Source organism: Bos indicus, chromosome 22 (assembly GCF_029378745.1).
Source record: "Bos indicus isolate NIAB-ARS_2022 breed Sahiwal x Tharparkar chromosome 22, NIAB-ARS_B.indTharparkar_mat_pri_1.0, whole genome shotgun sequence".
Classification (NCBI taxonomy): domain Eukaryota; kingdom Metazoa; phylum Chordata; class Mammalia; order Artiodactyla; family Bovidae; genus Bos; species Bos indicus.
Window position 1 is genome coordinate 16,590,866 of NC_091781.1, and position 15,991 is coordinate 16,606,856.

The following is a 15,991-nucleotide window of genomic DNA, read 5'->3' on the forward strand; positions in this document are numbered from 1 at the left end:
AAAAGTGCCTAGTCAGTGTCAGCTTCAGATGGTCACACTGCAATGAGTGTGTTTCTCTGAATCTGGCATTAAGCTGTGTGTTGACCTCAAATTGTTAAGAATATGTTCAAGATTAGTCAACAGTCAGTTTCTGACGTCAATGGCAAACTGGTGTGTCCAACAAGAGATGTGTCTCAATTCCTCAATTTCCCTAGGCCTCCAGACACCCCTGCAGCATCCCAGTACCCTAAACAGGTGTCCTCTCCAAAGTGGCCTGAGCCGAGGTCCCTCCATTCTGGCTGACCTGACCCAACAACAGCTTTCCTGCTCCACTCTGCAGTCCCCGTTCTCCACAACTCTCTCTTTTTTCCCCTCTCTTTCTCTTTAGCATCCTTGGACAGGCACAAATTTCCTCACCTCTTTTTGATCCCATTTAGAGTTTATCACTAATTCTATCAAAACATGAAAAATGTTTGAAAGCACATCTACTCAACTCAGAGTGTACCACATGTCAGGTTCTGGGGCTGCAGACAAGCCAAAGAGGGATCTGCAAGCAGTTACACAGGACAGGTGTTAGTCACACCAACCACTGTGTGTCTCCACCTATAGGCCACCCTGCTAGCTCCTGATTTATCTCTGAGGATGGAAGGCTCTAAGCCCCTACTCCTCCTCCTGGAAGCCCTCCCTGATTCCAGAAGGCAGGTGCTGAACTGAGGTCTGTTGGTTCAGTCAGGTTATTCCCAGCTCAGGGCCCACAGGTCTCCCACAGGCCGGTGGGGCTCTGAATGCCCTGCTGTCTACCTCTCACACCAGCTTTTTGCTAGTTCCTTCAACACCCCTGGGCCTTCACACAGGCTGTTCCCTCTCCCCTGGGTTCTCTTACTCCAACTCCTCTCACAGGTGCCTTCTTTTCACTCCTCCAACTTCACCTCCTCAGATGGGCCTTTCATGACCACCATGTTCTAGAAGGCTCCCCTACTCAGTCACTCCCTCCCTTTATTTTTACTTGTTTTCCTGTCTGCCGTCTCCCCATCACTATGCTCTCCATGAGAACAGAGGACCTGTTGCTTTCCCACCTGTATTCCAGGACCTCGGACAGCACCAGGCACTGGGCAGGGGCTCAGTAAATTCCTGTGAGGCCTGGCCCACTGCCCCACACTGAAAGGGTCTCTTTGGGAACATGGGGCTGGGGGGTCCAGTGTAGATTATCAGCCCCCCCCCCCATCCCCCTGCCTCTGCTGAACACTGGCTGAACACCAGGCCCTTGACATATTCTATTTTTTCAGTTTCACTGACACCCTTCAAGGTAAGGAGGTTATTATTTATTACCTGTTAATATAGTCCCACCATGGCCATATCTGTAGGGGGGCAGTTTGTAACACTGGTACTGAACTCATCAAAACTTAAAATATGCAAACTTTCAACGCAGCCATTCCAATGTTGGGAAAACCATCCCACAACTAGATTCACATGTGTGCAAATGCGGTGTGTGTCCCAACACTGTATACAATAGGCAACTGCTAGAAGCAGCCTGAACACCCATCAATAAATCGCCATACAGTATGTCATAGGAATACAATGTCACTGCTGACAAAAGATCTCAATATGAAACAGCCTGGAAGATCAACTGCCAGGTGAAAACAAAGGGGCCGTCTGAGTGCATGGTCTTCTCTCTGCCATTTGTATTAAAAGCATTGCAGATACATATAAACATTTGCCTAGAAAATTTCTGGGAAAACAGACAAGAAATTGTAACTAGTGGTTACTTCTTGGGATGCCAAATTGGGAAACAGGATGAGGATATAAATAATTTTTACTGCCGACTTTCTTGAATTGTTATGTTATAGCTATTTTTAAACTTCTATTTATTTTTGCAACAGAGAACCAACATTTAAAAGATGACATTTAAAAGAGACTGACAATCAAAAAATCAATAAAATAAAATCTCTCTCCAACTCCTGCTTCCCTGGCTGCACCATTCCTCTCCCTGGGGGTGACCACTGTTATTAATTTCTTACTTGGGTGGTAAGAAATGTCTTTAAGATCAGGAAAGCTTTTAAGGCCAGAAAGCGCAGTTCCTGCTGGCTGTGAGGGGACTGTGGGGACTCACAGTTGAGGATGATCTGGGCGGCGCGGTAGAGCTCCAGGTGGCACAGGAGGTCCAACAGCTGCTGGACGGTGGCCTGCCGCATGCCCCACCACCACAGTAGCTCTCGTGTGATGCTCACACCCTGGGCCCGCTCCATGGACTTGATCTTCCGCAGCTGGGTCAGGTCTGTGATCACGTAGGAGGCTGGAAGGTGAGCACGAAAAAATACTTAAGAGTCAGAAGGGCAGTCCCTCCACCAGAGGGACCCCATGCTGGCCCGGCTCTGTCCATCACAAAGCCACCTGCCCCTCACTCTACCTGAAATTCCACCATGAGTTGGGCTCCACCGGCAGCCCAAGTCATTCAACACCACCAGGACCAGCATACTCACACTTGAATGTAAATGTCACCCTGGGTGGCCATGCAAGACTTAGGAGAAAAACCACTGGACAAGAGGGTCAGGGGCCTTGAGCTTTAGCTGCTTATTTGCTATGGGCAAGACACTTGCCCAGGGGGATGGGAGCCTCGGTTTCCTCAAGTGTAACAGAAGGTGAAAGAACTTTGTCTGTCTTCCCTTCCAAACAGAAGCCCCATGTAGGCACTGTTAGAGCCTCAGGACAGAGAAGAAGGCCCGGCACAGAGTGGGGGCAGGGCCAGGACCAAAGTGAGGCCGTGGAGGCAGCCAGGGGGCAAACGTTAAGGAAGTGCTCACTCTCGGGGCTGGTCCTGCCCCTGAAGCAGCTGGAGAGTAGATGCCACCTATAGTTTTGCCCTGGGTATCTCATTCTCGTCACCTCTAAGTCCCAGCCCTGGCAGGGAGAACTGAATGAATCAATCAATGAATCCACAGCCCGCCATCCTCATAAAACTGTTACAAGGAGCAAGAGAGCCATGGATCTAAAAAGCACTCTGCCAACTCTGAAGCAGTGTACAATGTACAGGGGGCTACTGTCTACAATGGGCTTCCCTGGTGGCTCAGCAGTAAAAAATTCACCTGCAATGCAGGAGATGCAGAAGACTTGGGTTAGATCCCTGACTTGGGAAGAGCCCCTGGAGGAGGGCTTGCCAACCAACTCCAGTACTCTTGCCTGGGAAATCCTATGCACAGAGGAGCCTGGCAGGCCGGAAAGAGATGGACATGACTGAAGTCAAGTGGGCCTTAGAAAGCATCACTACAAACAAAGCTAGTGGAGGTGATGGAATTCCAGTTGAGCTATTTCAAATCCTGAAAGATGATGCTGTGAAACTGCTGCATTCAATATGCCAGCAAATTTGGAAAACTCAACAGTGGCCACAGGACTGGAAAAGGTCAGTTTTTATTCCAATCCCAAAGAAAGGCAATGTCAAAGAATGCTCAAACTACCGCACAATTGCAGTCATCTCACATGCTAGTAAAGTAATGCTCAAAATTCTCCAAGCCAGGCTTCAGCAATACGTGAACCGTGAACTTTGAGATGTTCAAGCTGGTTTTAGAAAAGGCAGAGGAACCAGAGATCAAATTGCCAACATCCGCTGGATCATGGGAAAAGCAAGAGAGTTCCAGAAAAACATCTATTTCTGCTTTATTGACTATGCCAAAGCCCTTGACTGTGTGGATCACAATAAACTGTGGAAAATTCCTAAAGAGATGGGAATACCAGACCACCTGACCTGCCTCTTGAGAAACCTGTATGCAGGTCAGGAAGCAACAGTTAGAACTGGACATGGAACAACAGACTGGTTCCAAATAGGAAAAGGAGTACATCAAGGCTGTATATTGTCACCCTGCTTATTTAACTTATATGCAGAGTACATCATGAGAAATGCTGGGCTGGAAGAAACACAAGCTGGAATCAAGATTGCCGGGAGAAATATCAATAACCTCAATATGCAGATGACACCACCCTTATGGCAGAAAGTGAAGAGGAACTAAAAAGCCTCTTGATGAGGGTGAAGGAGGAGAGTGAAAAAGTTGGCTTAAAACTCAACATTCAGAAAACGAAGATCATGGCATCTGGTCCCATCACTTCATGGGAAATAAATGGGGAAACAGTGTCAGACTTTATTTTTTGGGGCTCCAAAATCACGGCAGATGGTGACTGCAGCCATGAAATTAAAAGACACTTACTCCTTGGAAGAAAAGTTATCACCAACCTAGATAGCATACTGAAAAGCAGAGACATTACTTTGCCAACAAAGGTCCGTCTAGTCAAGGCTATGGTTTTTCCTGTGGTCATGTATGGATGTGAGAGTTGAACTGTGAAGAAGTCTGAGCACCGAAGAATTGATGCTTTTGAACTGTGGTGTTGGAGAAGACTCTTGAGAGTCCCTTGGACTGCAAGGAGATCCAACCAGTCCATTCTGAAGGAGATCAGCCCTGGGATTTCTTTGGAAGGAATGATGCTAAAGCTGAAATTCCAGTACTTTGGCCACCTCATGCGAAGAGTTGACTCACTGGAAAAAACTCTAATGCTGGGAGGGATTGGGGGCAGGAGGAGAAGGGGACGACAGAGGATGAGATGGCTGGATGGCATCACTGACTCAATGGACTTGAGTCTGGGTGAACTCCGGGAGTTGGTGATGGACAGGGAGGCCTGGCGTGCTGCGATTCATGGGGTCGCAAAGAGTCGGACACGACTGAGCAAATAAACTGAACTGAACTGAAGCAATGGAGCATGCACGCGCTGTCTACAATACTAAAACTAATGCCTTCCTTCTTTTCATTTTTATTATAAAGTTAATGGTTGTTTGCTAAAGAAAACTTGGAAAACGCAGGGGCAAAAAAGCTAATAAATGACACAGCATCCCACTAGGATACTTTCCACTTCTAAGACTCTCCCCCAAAACATACAGGTGTGCCTCTGGATGCAGTTGTTCCAGACCGTAAGACAGAATGTGTATCTAGACCTTATTTACTAACATTATACTGTAAGCATTTTTCAAGTTGGTTACAAGCTCTTCATATTTAGCATTCTTGAGTGGTCACATAGTATTCTGCTGAGTTTCCTGAAATGAGGCAGGCATTTATTTATTTATTTTTAAACTAGGACACAAACAATCAGACTTCAGTTTCAGGATTTCAGAAACCTATGTGAAACATCAAGTCATACATTCATTCAACAAAATATTATTGCGCTCCAGGCCTATGACAAGTCCCAGAGATACAGTGGTGAGTCAACCCGAAGTCCACAGAGCTTTTCTGTTTGAAAATATACAAACATTAAGTGAACTGAGTGGGGAAGAGCAAGACAAGAGCCCAGGATCACAGAACAATGGAGTTCGAATGCCAGGCTGCAGTCTGAACCTGATCCTAAGAGCCACAGACACCAGGACACCATGAAATACCTCAGAGCCGGGGAGGGACATGATCTTATTGGACAGTCCCTGTTCCTCTGGAGGAATGGGGAAGGTTGTGACAGCCTCCCACAGAGAGAAAGCCTCTGGGAGAACTGCCCAGTTAGAGATGGAAAGTTCTTGAGTTGCAACCTTAGTCACTGGAAACCCCAGACCAGATTTCTGGTCCGTGGGATGTGATGTCAGCAGGGTCAGGGGCCGCTTCCAGTGGCAGAGACAAAAGAGTGGAGGGAAGAGGAAGGAACCCCTTCTTCCCAGCCCTCCATGCACACAAGGTCTGTCCACAGGTTCACCTCCCACTCTCTGGAGGCAGCATGATGTCATGGGAGGAACAGAAGCCGCCCCCAGGGCTCCACTGCGGCAGCCCTCACTTCTGTGAGCTGCACTTTCCTCACGGGCAACGTGGGAGGAAGAGGAATTAAACCCGGAGTTGCCCTGCAGTGTGGACACTGTAGCTCTGTGAAAGTGACATCTCTCACAGCACTAACCTGCCAGCATTTAACAAGACCCTGAAATCAGGGTTAAGACAAGATACAGATCTTAGTGGGATGAGTCACTGCCGAGTGCCCTGCTGAGTCCTTGGCTCTTTGCCCAACACTCACAACCTGGTCATCACATGTGGAACATTCAGAAACTGGGAGAAAATCAAAGCCCCCATGATCACCCCACTTGGAAGACCCCAAGGAAAGCACTGGTTATACTCTTGTAGACTCTTCTATCAGAAATAAAAATACATGCTTATGTCAACAGGATGGATGTTACAATCACAGGCTTAGGGACCAGACTTCGGATTCTTTTTTTTTTTTTTTTAATATTTATTTGGCTGCACCAGATCTTAGTTGCGGCTCTCGGGATCTTTAATTGTGGCATGTGGGATATAGTTTCCTGACCAGGGTTCAAACCCAGGTCCCTTACATTGGGAGTGCAGAGTCTTAATCACTGGACCACCAAGTCCCTAGACCTTGGATTCTGAGGCCTGGGTTCAGATCTTCTCTCTGCTACTTATTTGCAGTGTGCTTAGGGAAGGCGCCTCCTCACCTCTCCCTGTGCCCCAGTTTCCTCATTTTCAAATGAGGAAAACAATGCCACCTGCTTCAGCGGTTGTTGCAAGGATTAGATTAGTTATACATATAGGATAACATACCTGAGATATAAATGCTCGCTGTAATTGTTAAGCCATCTATACTCTATGAAAACCTGCTTTCATCCCCGAAGGTTAACACTACGTGATGACCATCCCTTTTGGTCTGGGATCCTGAGTCCTGCAGGACTCAGGGAAAAACCTTGCCCATCTGCAAAGCTCTCTGGAGCAGAGAGGGAACAGTCTCCTGAAATGATCCGCCCTTGTATGAAGTGCTCCTTGTCTGGACTAACCAGACTCCTTTCTGGTTGTGGGAAAGGGAGAGTGTCTTGTCCCCTAAGACTCTCAGCAACTCATCCCCATTTTACAGATGAGGAAACTAAAGGCTCAGAGAGAGGCAGTCACTTGCCTGAAGTCACACAGCTGGGCAGGGACAAAGCAGGGCTGTACACGAAGACTGGTGCATGCATGAGAGAGGAGGAACAGGAGCCATCTAACAAAGGAATCCCTGCCCCAGGACCCCTCGAAATGCAGCAGGAATGAGTCAAACAGTAAGAAGCCTGTTTTCCCCCAAGGGGAAACATCAATGCAGTCACAATCATAGGGAAACAAACAGGAGGCAAACATGTTATCTGCCAAAATTGTCAAATCCAAAGAGTTTGCATATTTGTGACTGTATGATTTTTGCATCACTTGATGGATTTTTCCACCTCCATTCCCCAGTATCACAATCTCCCCTAAGGGATGATCGCTTCTAAAATGACTGGCATTATCTGTAATAGTAAAACGCTAGAATGCCATTAAAGAAAAAAAAAGAATCAATTGTGGAATTTGCAGTAAGGTCTTTCAACCTCAACAATAAAAAAGAGACTTGCAGAAGCCAAGACTCTTTAGGGCTGGAAGGACAATCACGATTACTTGTGCTGAACAGAAAATCATGAAGCGCTGCCTTGGCAAGGAGCTGTCACCTGGGGGGCATGGCTGGCTCCCAGCCCAGTGACCTCTGACTCAGCACAGACAGCTGGCTGAGCACGGGGCTCCAGGCCATCCTACGTCCTCACCATTCCCACATCCTTCAGCCCATCATTCACTCAAGTGGTACTGAGTGTGCACTGGCCGGGCACTGCCCCAGGCACTGAGAATACAGAAGCAAACCAGACAGGTGATGTTCCTGCCCTAATGGTGCTTACATTATCTGGGGACAGACGAACATAGACAAATAAGGAACAAGGTCATAGCGTGTTAAGAGAGATGAAGAAAATAAAACATGGAGATGAGATTAAAAAAAGAAAGAAAGGGGGACAGGGTCAGCTTCTCAAACAAGGTGGCATATGAATTGAGAACTGAAAGACTATGCCCCCCACAGATGTCAGTGGCCTAAACCCCAAAGTCTGTGGATATGGCACCTTACATGACAAAAGGGACTTTGCAGATGGCATTAAGTTAAGGGCTTTGAGATAAGATTATCCTGGATTATCTGAGTGAGCCCAAGGATCCTTATACACGGGCGGCAGGAGTGTCTGATTCAGGGAAAACTACAGAAGCAGAGGTAGAGACAGCTGGGGACGCTACCCTGGTCTCTTTGACAGTGGAAGAGGGGCCACAGGTCAAGGGATGCAGGCAGCCTCTAGAAGCCCAAAAAACAAGGAAATAGATTCTCCTCTAGCGCCTCTGCAAGGACAGCTGTCCTGCTAGGCCTTCTGACCTCCAGAACTGCAACACAATAAAGGCTGTTTTAAAACCATTAAATTGCGGTAATTGGTTACAGCAGCAAAAGAAGTCTAAAAGAGACTAGAAAACCAGCCCTGGGGAAGATGGGGAAAGAATGTCCCAGACAGAGGGAACAGCCAGTACTAAGGCCCTGAGTCTGGACCAAGGAGGCTAGCATAGCTGGAGCAGGGTGAGCAAGAGCTGGGTGTGGGAGGAGAGTCACACAAAAGTCAGTGCGGCTCACACTGTGCCAGATGGGGCGGGCCTGGTGCGGAAAGTGGATTATAACCTAAATCACAATGGGAAGCCTCTGAGGACCTTGAGCAATTCTGGTGTCTCCAGAGTCTGAGGGGTCAGAGGTATTCTCCACCGAGGATGTACAAATGCACATGAAGAGACACCCAATATCATTAGTCATTATGGAAATGCAAACCAAACCACAGCAAAAAATCACTTCATACCTCCTCGAAGGGCTCCTCAGATGGCCAGAAACTCAGAAAGACGGAGAGTAACAAGTGCATGGATGGAGGGGGCCATGGAGAAATTGGGACCCTCATACAGAGCTGGTGGGAATGTAAAATGGTAAATGCATTTCCAAAAACTGTGTAACACTTCCTCAAAGTGTTAAACATAGTTACGCTGTGACTCAGTAATTCCATGCCTAGGTACCTACTCAAGGGAAATGAAAACATACAGCCACACAAAGACGGACACAAATGTACACAGAAGGATTATTCATAACAGTCAAGCAGTGGAAAGAACCCCAAATGTCAGATGAATAAATAAAATGAAGTACCTCCATACAATGGAATATTATTCAGTAATAAATAAAAAGAAATTAAGCACTGATACACACTAAAATATGGATGAACTGTGGAAAGGTGCTAAAGTTGCAAGGGAGCACATGTTTTATGATTTATTCCATTTATATGAAATGTCCAAAATAGGCAATGCCTAAAGCTGGCAGGAAACAGGAGATGTGTTTGGGGGGTTGGGAGAGACGGTCGAGGGGTATAGGGTTTCCTTCTGGGGTAATCGAAATGTTCTAAGATTGATATGGAAATGGATATACAACTTTGCATATACTAGATGCCATTGGATTGTACACTTTAAATGTGTGAACTGCATGGTAGGTGAATTATACCTCAATGAAGCTGTGCTGTGTTGTTGGTTTTTTTTAATCGTCATATATGGAGAACAGACTTGTTGCCAAGAGGCAGGGGCATGGGGGAAGGATGGATTGCGAGTTTAGGATTAGCAGATGCAAAATGTTATATATTGAATGGATAAACAACAAGGTCCTACTTTATAGCACAGAGAACTATATCCTATATCCTGTAATAAACCACAATGGAAAAGAATTTTTTTAAAATATATAAATATATATAACTGAATCAGTTTGCTGTACAGCAGAAGTTACAACACTGTAAATCAACTATAATTCAATTTAAAAATTTTTTAGTTTATAAAGAAGAGGAAGAACTTCACAGGAGTGCCTTCTAAATTAGTATCCTAGAAACAGAAGTTGTTCTGGTCTCATAACTGAGGCCCACACGGAAAAACTAGAGACAGTCTCTTACATAAAGTGTTTTTCCACAACCCACAAAACAGTCAAAAGCAGTGAAATCACAGATCATCTGAGCAAAGGGTCACAGTGCAGTCTAGAAAATCAGATGATGACAGACATTCTCAGAGATGCCCTGATGTGTTACCAAGGTACTGCTTCTGCAGGGAGGAAAGGGGAGGCTGAGGACCAGGGAGGGGAAAGACACAACTTTCCAGGGGCCTGATTTGTTCATTTAACCTAGCACATCTGCTATTTTTTTCCACTAAACAGTTAATAAAAATACACACTGAAATAAAAATCGAAGTCTGTGCTGCTAAAGAATACTGCTTGGCAAGGAGAATTTGTGATACAGTGTAAGTGAAAAAAGTAGGCTAGTAGAATGTACAAAATTATGATTTTTGGAAAATGTATATTCATAAATAAATATGCTTAGGGAAAAAAAACTAGAAGGTATGACACCTAGCACTCTGCTGGAACATGGTTAGAAGCCAATTCATGTTACCGGCTGCTGCTGTTATTATTATTATTAGCACCCAAATGATAGGATGGTATCACTGAGCGGCAGAGTTTGAGCTAATCTTTGCTTCCTTCAGTATTTTGCAATAAGCATGTATTATTTTTGTGACTGGTTCAAAGCAGGATTTCTGAACCTCAGCACTACTGACACTTTAGGCTGGATAGTTCTTTGAGGAGGGGGCTGTTTTGTGTGTTGTACGACAATTAGCAACATCCTTGGCTTCCCTGGATGGCTCAGATGGTAAAGAATCTGCCTGCAATGCAGAAGGCCTGGGTTCGATCCCTGGGTTGGGAAGATCCCCTAGAGAAGGAAATGGCAACCCACTCCAGTATTCTTGCTGGGAGAATTCCATGGACAGAGAAGCCTGGCTGCAGTCCATGGTGTTGCGAAGAGTCAAACACGACTGAGCTACCGACACACTTGGCACCTACTCACTATATCCCCCAAGCTGCGACAACCAAAAATGTCTCCAGACATTAGAAATGTTCCCTAAAGGGGTCAAAATTGCCCCTGGTTGAGAACCACTAGGTTAAAGTATATATTATTTCCTCAAACTGAATAGATAACAACATGCATGCTCATTGTATTATTATTCTTTCCACCATACATAAATATTACATTCTTTGTTCAAATGGTATATATCATAATCTCAGTTTTTTAAAATACAGATATTACCTTTCAAATAAAGTGGCACCAGTTGCACGGTTTAAAAAAAAAAAAAAAAACAACTAAGAATGTTAATGTTGTTAATACTTCCTTAATTCTTACAAGAAACTCTGATACGCAGGTGTCAAGACCTTTTTATACAATTTTCATTCCTCACAACCACCTCCAGTTTACAGATTAAGAAACTGAGACTCAGATTAAGGTTAAGCAACTTGCCCAAAGTCACCAGTTGGATGTGGCGGAGCCTGGAGTACAGACCTCTGTTTGGGCGCCTGAGGACCACATGCTCAGCATGCCCCAAAATGCCAAGCCCTCAGTCAATCACCAGGCGCAAACAAAGAAAATAGAACAAGGAGTTAAGGATGTCCTGGCGGAGCCAGACGCCAGGGTTTAGGAACCGCCACTTAGGAACCGCGTTGCACAAGTGACTCTTATAAGTGGCTGCCCTCACAAGTGAGTCTACCTCTAAATCCTTTTCCTGGTCTGTAAGACGGGGTAAGAGAAATATGCACTTTACAAGTTGTTATGGAAATTAAATGAGATAATCCGTGTCAGGTTCTTGCGTCAGGGCCGGGCACACAGTAAGCACCAGTCATTGCTGACAGCAATAATTTTCAGCTTTACCGTAAACAGCGAAGTGCAGCCAGTCATTACTTAGCGACAGACTGAGTAACAGCAGAAATCGTCCGAGATCACCTCACACCTTCTAGATCACCAACAGAGAAGGGGCAGCCCCTGCCCGAGGACACACAAGGAGGCCCGAGGATACACAGGGAGGCCCGGGCCCAGGAAAGCAGCAGAGAGAGCCCTTGACATCAAGGACCACGGTAGACAGGTTGGGGAGGGGGCTTAGTGGGGTCGCAGAAAGGACCACTCACCGAACTGCATCCAGTCCCACTCGCTCAGCGTGTCCATGTTGCGGCACAGGTCGTCCAGCACCCAGGAGGGCAGCTGGTAGATGTAGCAGGACATGGCCAGGCTCTGAGGGCTGGCGGGCAGGCGGCCTGACAACTGAGTCCGACGCAGGCAGGACTCCGCTTCTGTACCCGCGGGCTCGTGGGTCCACCCACCGCGGGCCGCCGGGAAGTGGGCGGGGCCGGCCCTGTGTGCGACTGCCCCCTGGCGGACACTGGGGGCGCGACGCCTCCCGGCCGGCTTGACCAGTGGCTGAAAAACCAAGTCGGTCAGAGCCCGGAGGAGAAACAGGCCCAGAGGAGAGAGGAAACACCTTTAAGACCACACGGGAATTCAGTGTTGATCCCAAGAGACCTTCTGACTCCACCTCCAGGGCTTTAGCCCCTCAGCCACATTCGACTCATTCAAGAGATAGTCTATTAATAACCTGCTATAAGTTGGGCACTATTCATAGGTGTTGGAGATGCAAAAGTGCAGAAAACTTACAAAAGTCCCTGTTTTCATGGGACTTAATCTAGACGGGGGTGGGAGTGGATGGAGGAAACTAGCAATAAATAAAACATTACTGAATAAATAAGTTACATGAAATGCTAAAAGGTGCTATTGTGTGTGGGGGGGGGGGTACTTTAAGAGAAATCAGGAGTCCAGAGGAAGCAGGGGTAGGACTCTGTATTAAATAGGAGACTCAGGATAGACTGTGATTTTAAGGGCCAATATTTATTGAGCAGCTACTATTTGCCAGACACTGCTCTAGGTGCTGGATTCTTTCCTCCAGAGAGGCTTGAGTAGTGTGGGGGCCTCAGCAGGCCATGTTATGGACATGACTTTGTCCCCATTCTTTAGAATAAGTTCCTCAAAGTAAGGTCTTTGTTATTACTAATTAATAGAGTTGCCACTCACGTATCAAGTACCAGGCATCTCCTACAGGATACATTTATCATTCTCTTCTACAGATGAGGAAACTTAGGCTTGAGTCAGTTGTAACTTGTCCAAGCCAAACTGGTCAAGTAACAAGATTCAACCCAAGTCTGATCCCAAGGAAGGGCTCTTTGTTCCCTATTTTCTTCTCCGAAAATTTTCCTGTGATCCTGAACAATACATAGTTTCTCCTAATTAGCTTTTCCATGACCAACACCCTCCCTACTAGGGTTGGTTAAAAAGTTACTGAAGCTAAATGTAATTAGTGATATAGTTGTGCCATTTTGACCTGTTGATGTTTGCTGCTGCTGCTGCTGCTAAGTCGCTTCAGTCATGTCCGACTCTGTGCGACCCCATAGACAGAAGCCCACCAGATTCCCCCGTCCCTGGGATTCTCCAGGCAAGAACACTGGAGTGGGTTGCCATTTCCTTCTCCAATGCATGAAAGTGAAAAGTGAAAGGGAAGTCGCTCAGTTGTGTCCAACTCTTTGCGACCCCATGGACTGCAGCCTACCAGGCTCCTCCGTCCATGTAATTTTCCAGGCAAGAGTACTGGAGTGGGGTGCCATTGACCCCTCCTTAAGTTTAATTAATTTGCTAATTGCCCAAAGAACTTATGGAAATACACTTACCACTTTATTAAAGGATATGATAAAGAATACAGATGAATATCCAGATGAAGAGAAATACGGGATTAGATCTGTTTACTGTGTTCTAGGCTAGAGAAGGGTGGCTAGGGCTGAAAATTCAATGCTTTCTTCCAGGAGTCATACAAGAGCCAGCCCAGAGTCCTCTCATTAGAATAAAAGATACTCCTAATGATCTTATCACTTAGGAATTTGAAATCAATGGTTTTAGGAGAGCTGTGTACCAGGAGTTCAGGCAGAGACCTATATATATACATAGACATATACATATACATATATATACTTTTTTTTTTCCCTGTTATGTCAGAGAGACAGAGACAGAGAAATTAACACCTTCCCATAGTCTCATCCTGGAGGGACAACCATTATTAATAGTTTGGTGTATATACTTGCATGTATCTTTACTGCTGCTGCTGCTAAGTCACTTCAGTCGTGTCCGACTCTGCGTGACCCCATGGACAGCAGCCTACCAGGCTCCCCCGTCCCTGGGATTCTCCAGGCAAGAACACTGGAGTGGGTTGCCATTTCCTTCTCCAATGCATGAAAGTGAAAAGTGAAAGTGAAGTCGCTCAGTCGTGTCCGACTCTTAGCGACCCCATGGACCGCAGCCTACCAGGCTCCTCCGTCCATGGGATTTTCCAGGCAAGAGTACTGGAGTGGGGTGCCATTGCCTTCTCTGGCATGTATTTTTAGACCTCTATAAAATTAACTTTTTAACATAAAAATTTTAAAAACACATTTAATTTTCTATAAATGTTTTTCAACTAATAATGAACAGTTTTTCATGTCCATATATAAGAATCTATCTTTTCCCTTTTAATGGTTTATTTAGGATACGCGATTTGGCCCATCTCCTATTAATGTACATTTATTTCCAGTATTGGACTCTGTTCCAGAGGTGTCTGCTTTCTCATCTACAGGAAGGGAAGGGGAGTCCTAAAGTCTATCAAGGAAAACCATAAACCAATTTTTGGAAAACTGATGCCCTGAGGACATAGTAGACCCTTCCCCAAATTCCCTTCACTCTCTGCATTTGCCACAGGACAAGGGTAATCCAGACCCGCTAGAGTAATTCTCCACTCTAGTTTCCATCTGATTGTTTCTGAGCACTGGATAACTGAAGCACAAGTTCTTAGTATTTCCAAGTTGGACCAGGGTATCTGACCCTGCTCCTTCAGGTAAAGAATGTCATCTTATGTCCTCCCTAGCAAACTGCTGCTAGGCTGTTCTTCACCCAATTAATTCAATTTATCTGAAGATAAAATAATTTGCTAAAATGATTTCCTCTGAGTCTTTCAGAAATCTTAGGTCTGTTGTTAACATTTGTGGGTCCAGTCCAGTTATCAGGGACTCAACTCTTCCCAACTGGAGCAAAACAATCTTTTGTGTTTTCTACCTGAATAGGGAGAGAGCATATTGCTATTTATTTGTATGTTGACTTGTACTTTCCTGAGGTTTCATGTTCCAAATTCTGAAACAAGTTTTGCAGGTTTCTCTCTCATTTAAGTGTCCGGTGCTACTGCCCAACACTTTTGGTTAACATCACAAGCATATCTGTCAATCTATTCTGTCTGATATTATAAAAGTGGATAGATGTCATTAGAAATTTGTCCAAACTCACAGAATGTACAACATCAAGAGTCAACTGGTGTGATCTGCCTATGGATTACTGGGATTGTGTGGTGACGGGAGAAGTCTCCAGGAAAACGTTCTGTTGAGGCAGGGAGCTTAGTTGACAGAAAGGAGAAATGGTGAAGGGTAACAGGCAGCCCAGTGACTAGTATAGAGCGGGGCTGAGGTGGAGAACAGGATACAGAAACCAAACGTGAAATATCTGAAAAGGTCATACTGGTGTTCCTATTTCAGGACTGTAAAACACTGGTATTTATTTCATGTCCTTAGTGAGCTGAGCGCCCTGCTTTCTTTTCATCTTCTCAATATACAGTAAGTCCTAGTGAGACATTAACCACTTTTTTTTAATAGACTATTGTCTAGAGCAGTTTTAAGGTTCACAGCATAATTAAGAGGAAGGTACAGGATTTCCTATATACCTCGTGCTCCCACACACAGTCTCTCCCATTATCAACATCCCCATAAAGTGGTACATTTGTTAACAATCGATGGACCTACACTGACACATCATTATTACCCCAAGTCTACAGTTTACCTTAGGGTTCACTCGGCATTGCACATTCTGTGGGTTCAGACAGATGTATAATAATATATATCCACTATTCTATCATGCAGAATAAATTTACTACCTCAAAAAATTCTGTGGTCTACTTATTCATCCCTCCACCTCCTCCAAGCCTCTCTGCCCCATAAATTTTTAAAAAATTATTTATTTTTGGCCATGCCAACTGTACATGGGACCTTAGTTCACCATCCAGGGATCAAAACCATGACCCCTGCATTGGAAGCGTGCAGTTTTAACCACTGGACCGCCAGGGAAGTTCCCTCAATCCCTTTTTAATCCAATTCTGCCTTTTCCAGAATGTTGTAGAGTTGGAATCATAAAGTGTGTGACCTTTTCAAGCTGTCTTCTTTCACTTAGTAATAAGCATTTAAG

The 15,991-nt window shown here is 45.3% G+C and overlaps 1 protein-coding gene across 1 annotated transcript in view; it reads right to left on the reverse strand.

The window, feature by feature from the left end:
• Positions 1-12,220, reverse strand: part of IRAK2 (interleukin 1 receptor associated kinase 2) — a 56,224-nt gene extending 44,004 nt beyond the window's left edge. The window contains exons 1-2 of the mRNA XM_019984860.2: positions 11,821-12,220; positions 2,090-2,272 (exon numbers count right to left, since the gene is read on the reverse strand). Of these exons, the coding sequence (XP_019840419.2) occupies positions 2,090-2,272; positions 11,821-11,914 (277 nt within the window). The 5' untranslated portion in view covers positions 11,915-12,220. The remainder of the gene's footprint in view (positions 1-2,089; positions 2,273-11,820) is intronic.
• Between the last annotated feature and the right edge of the window lie 3,771 nt (positions 12,221-15,991).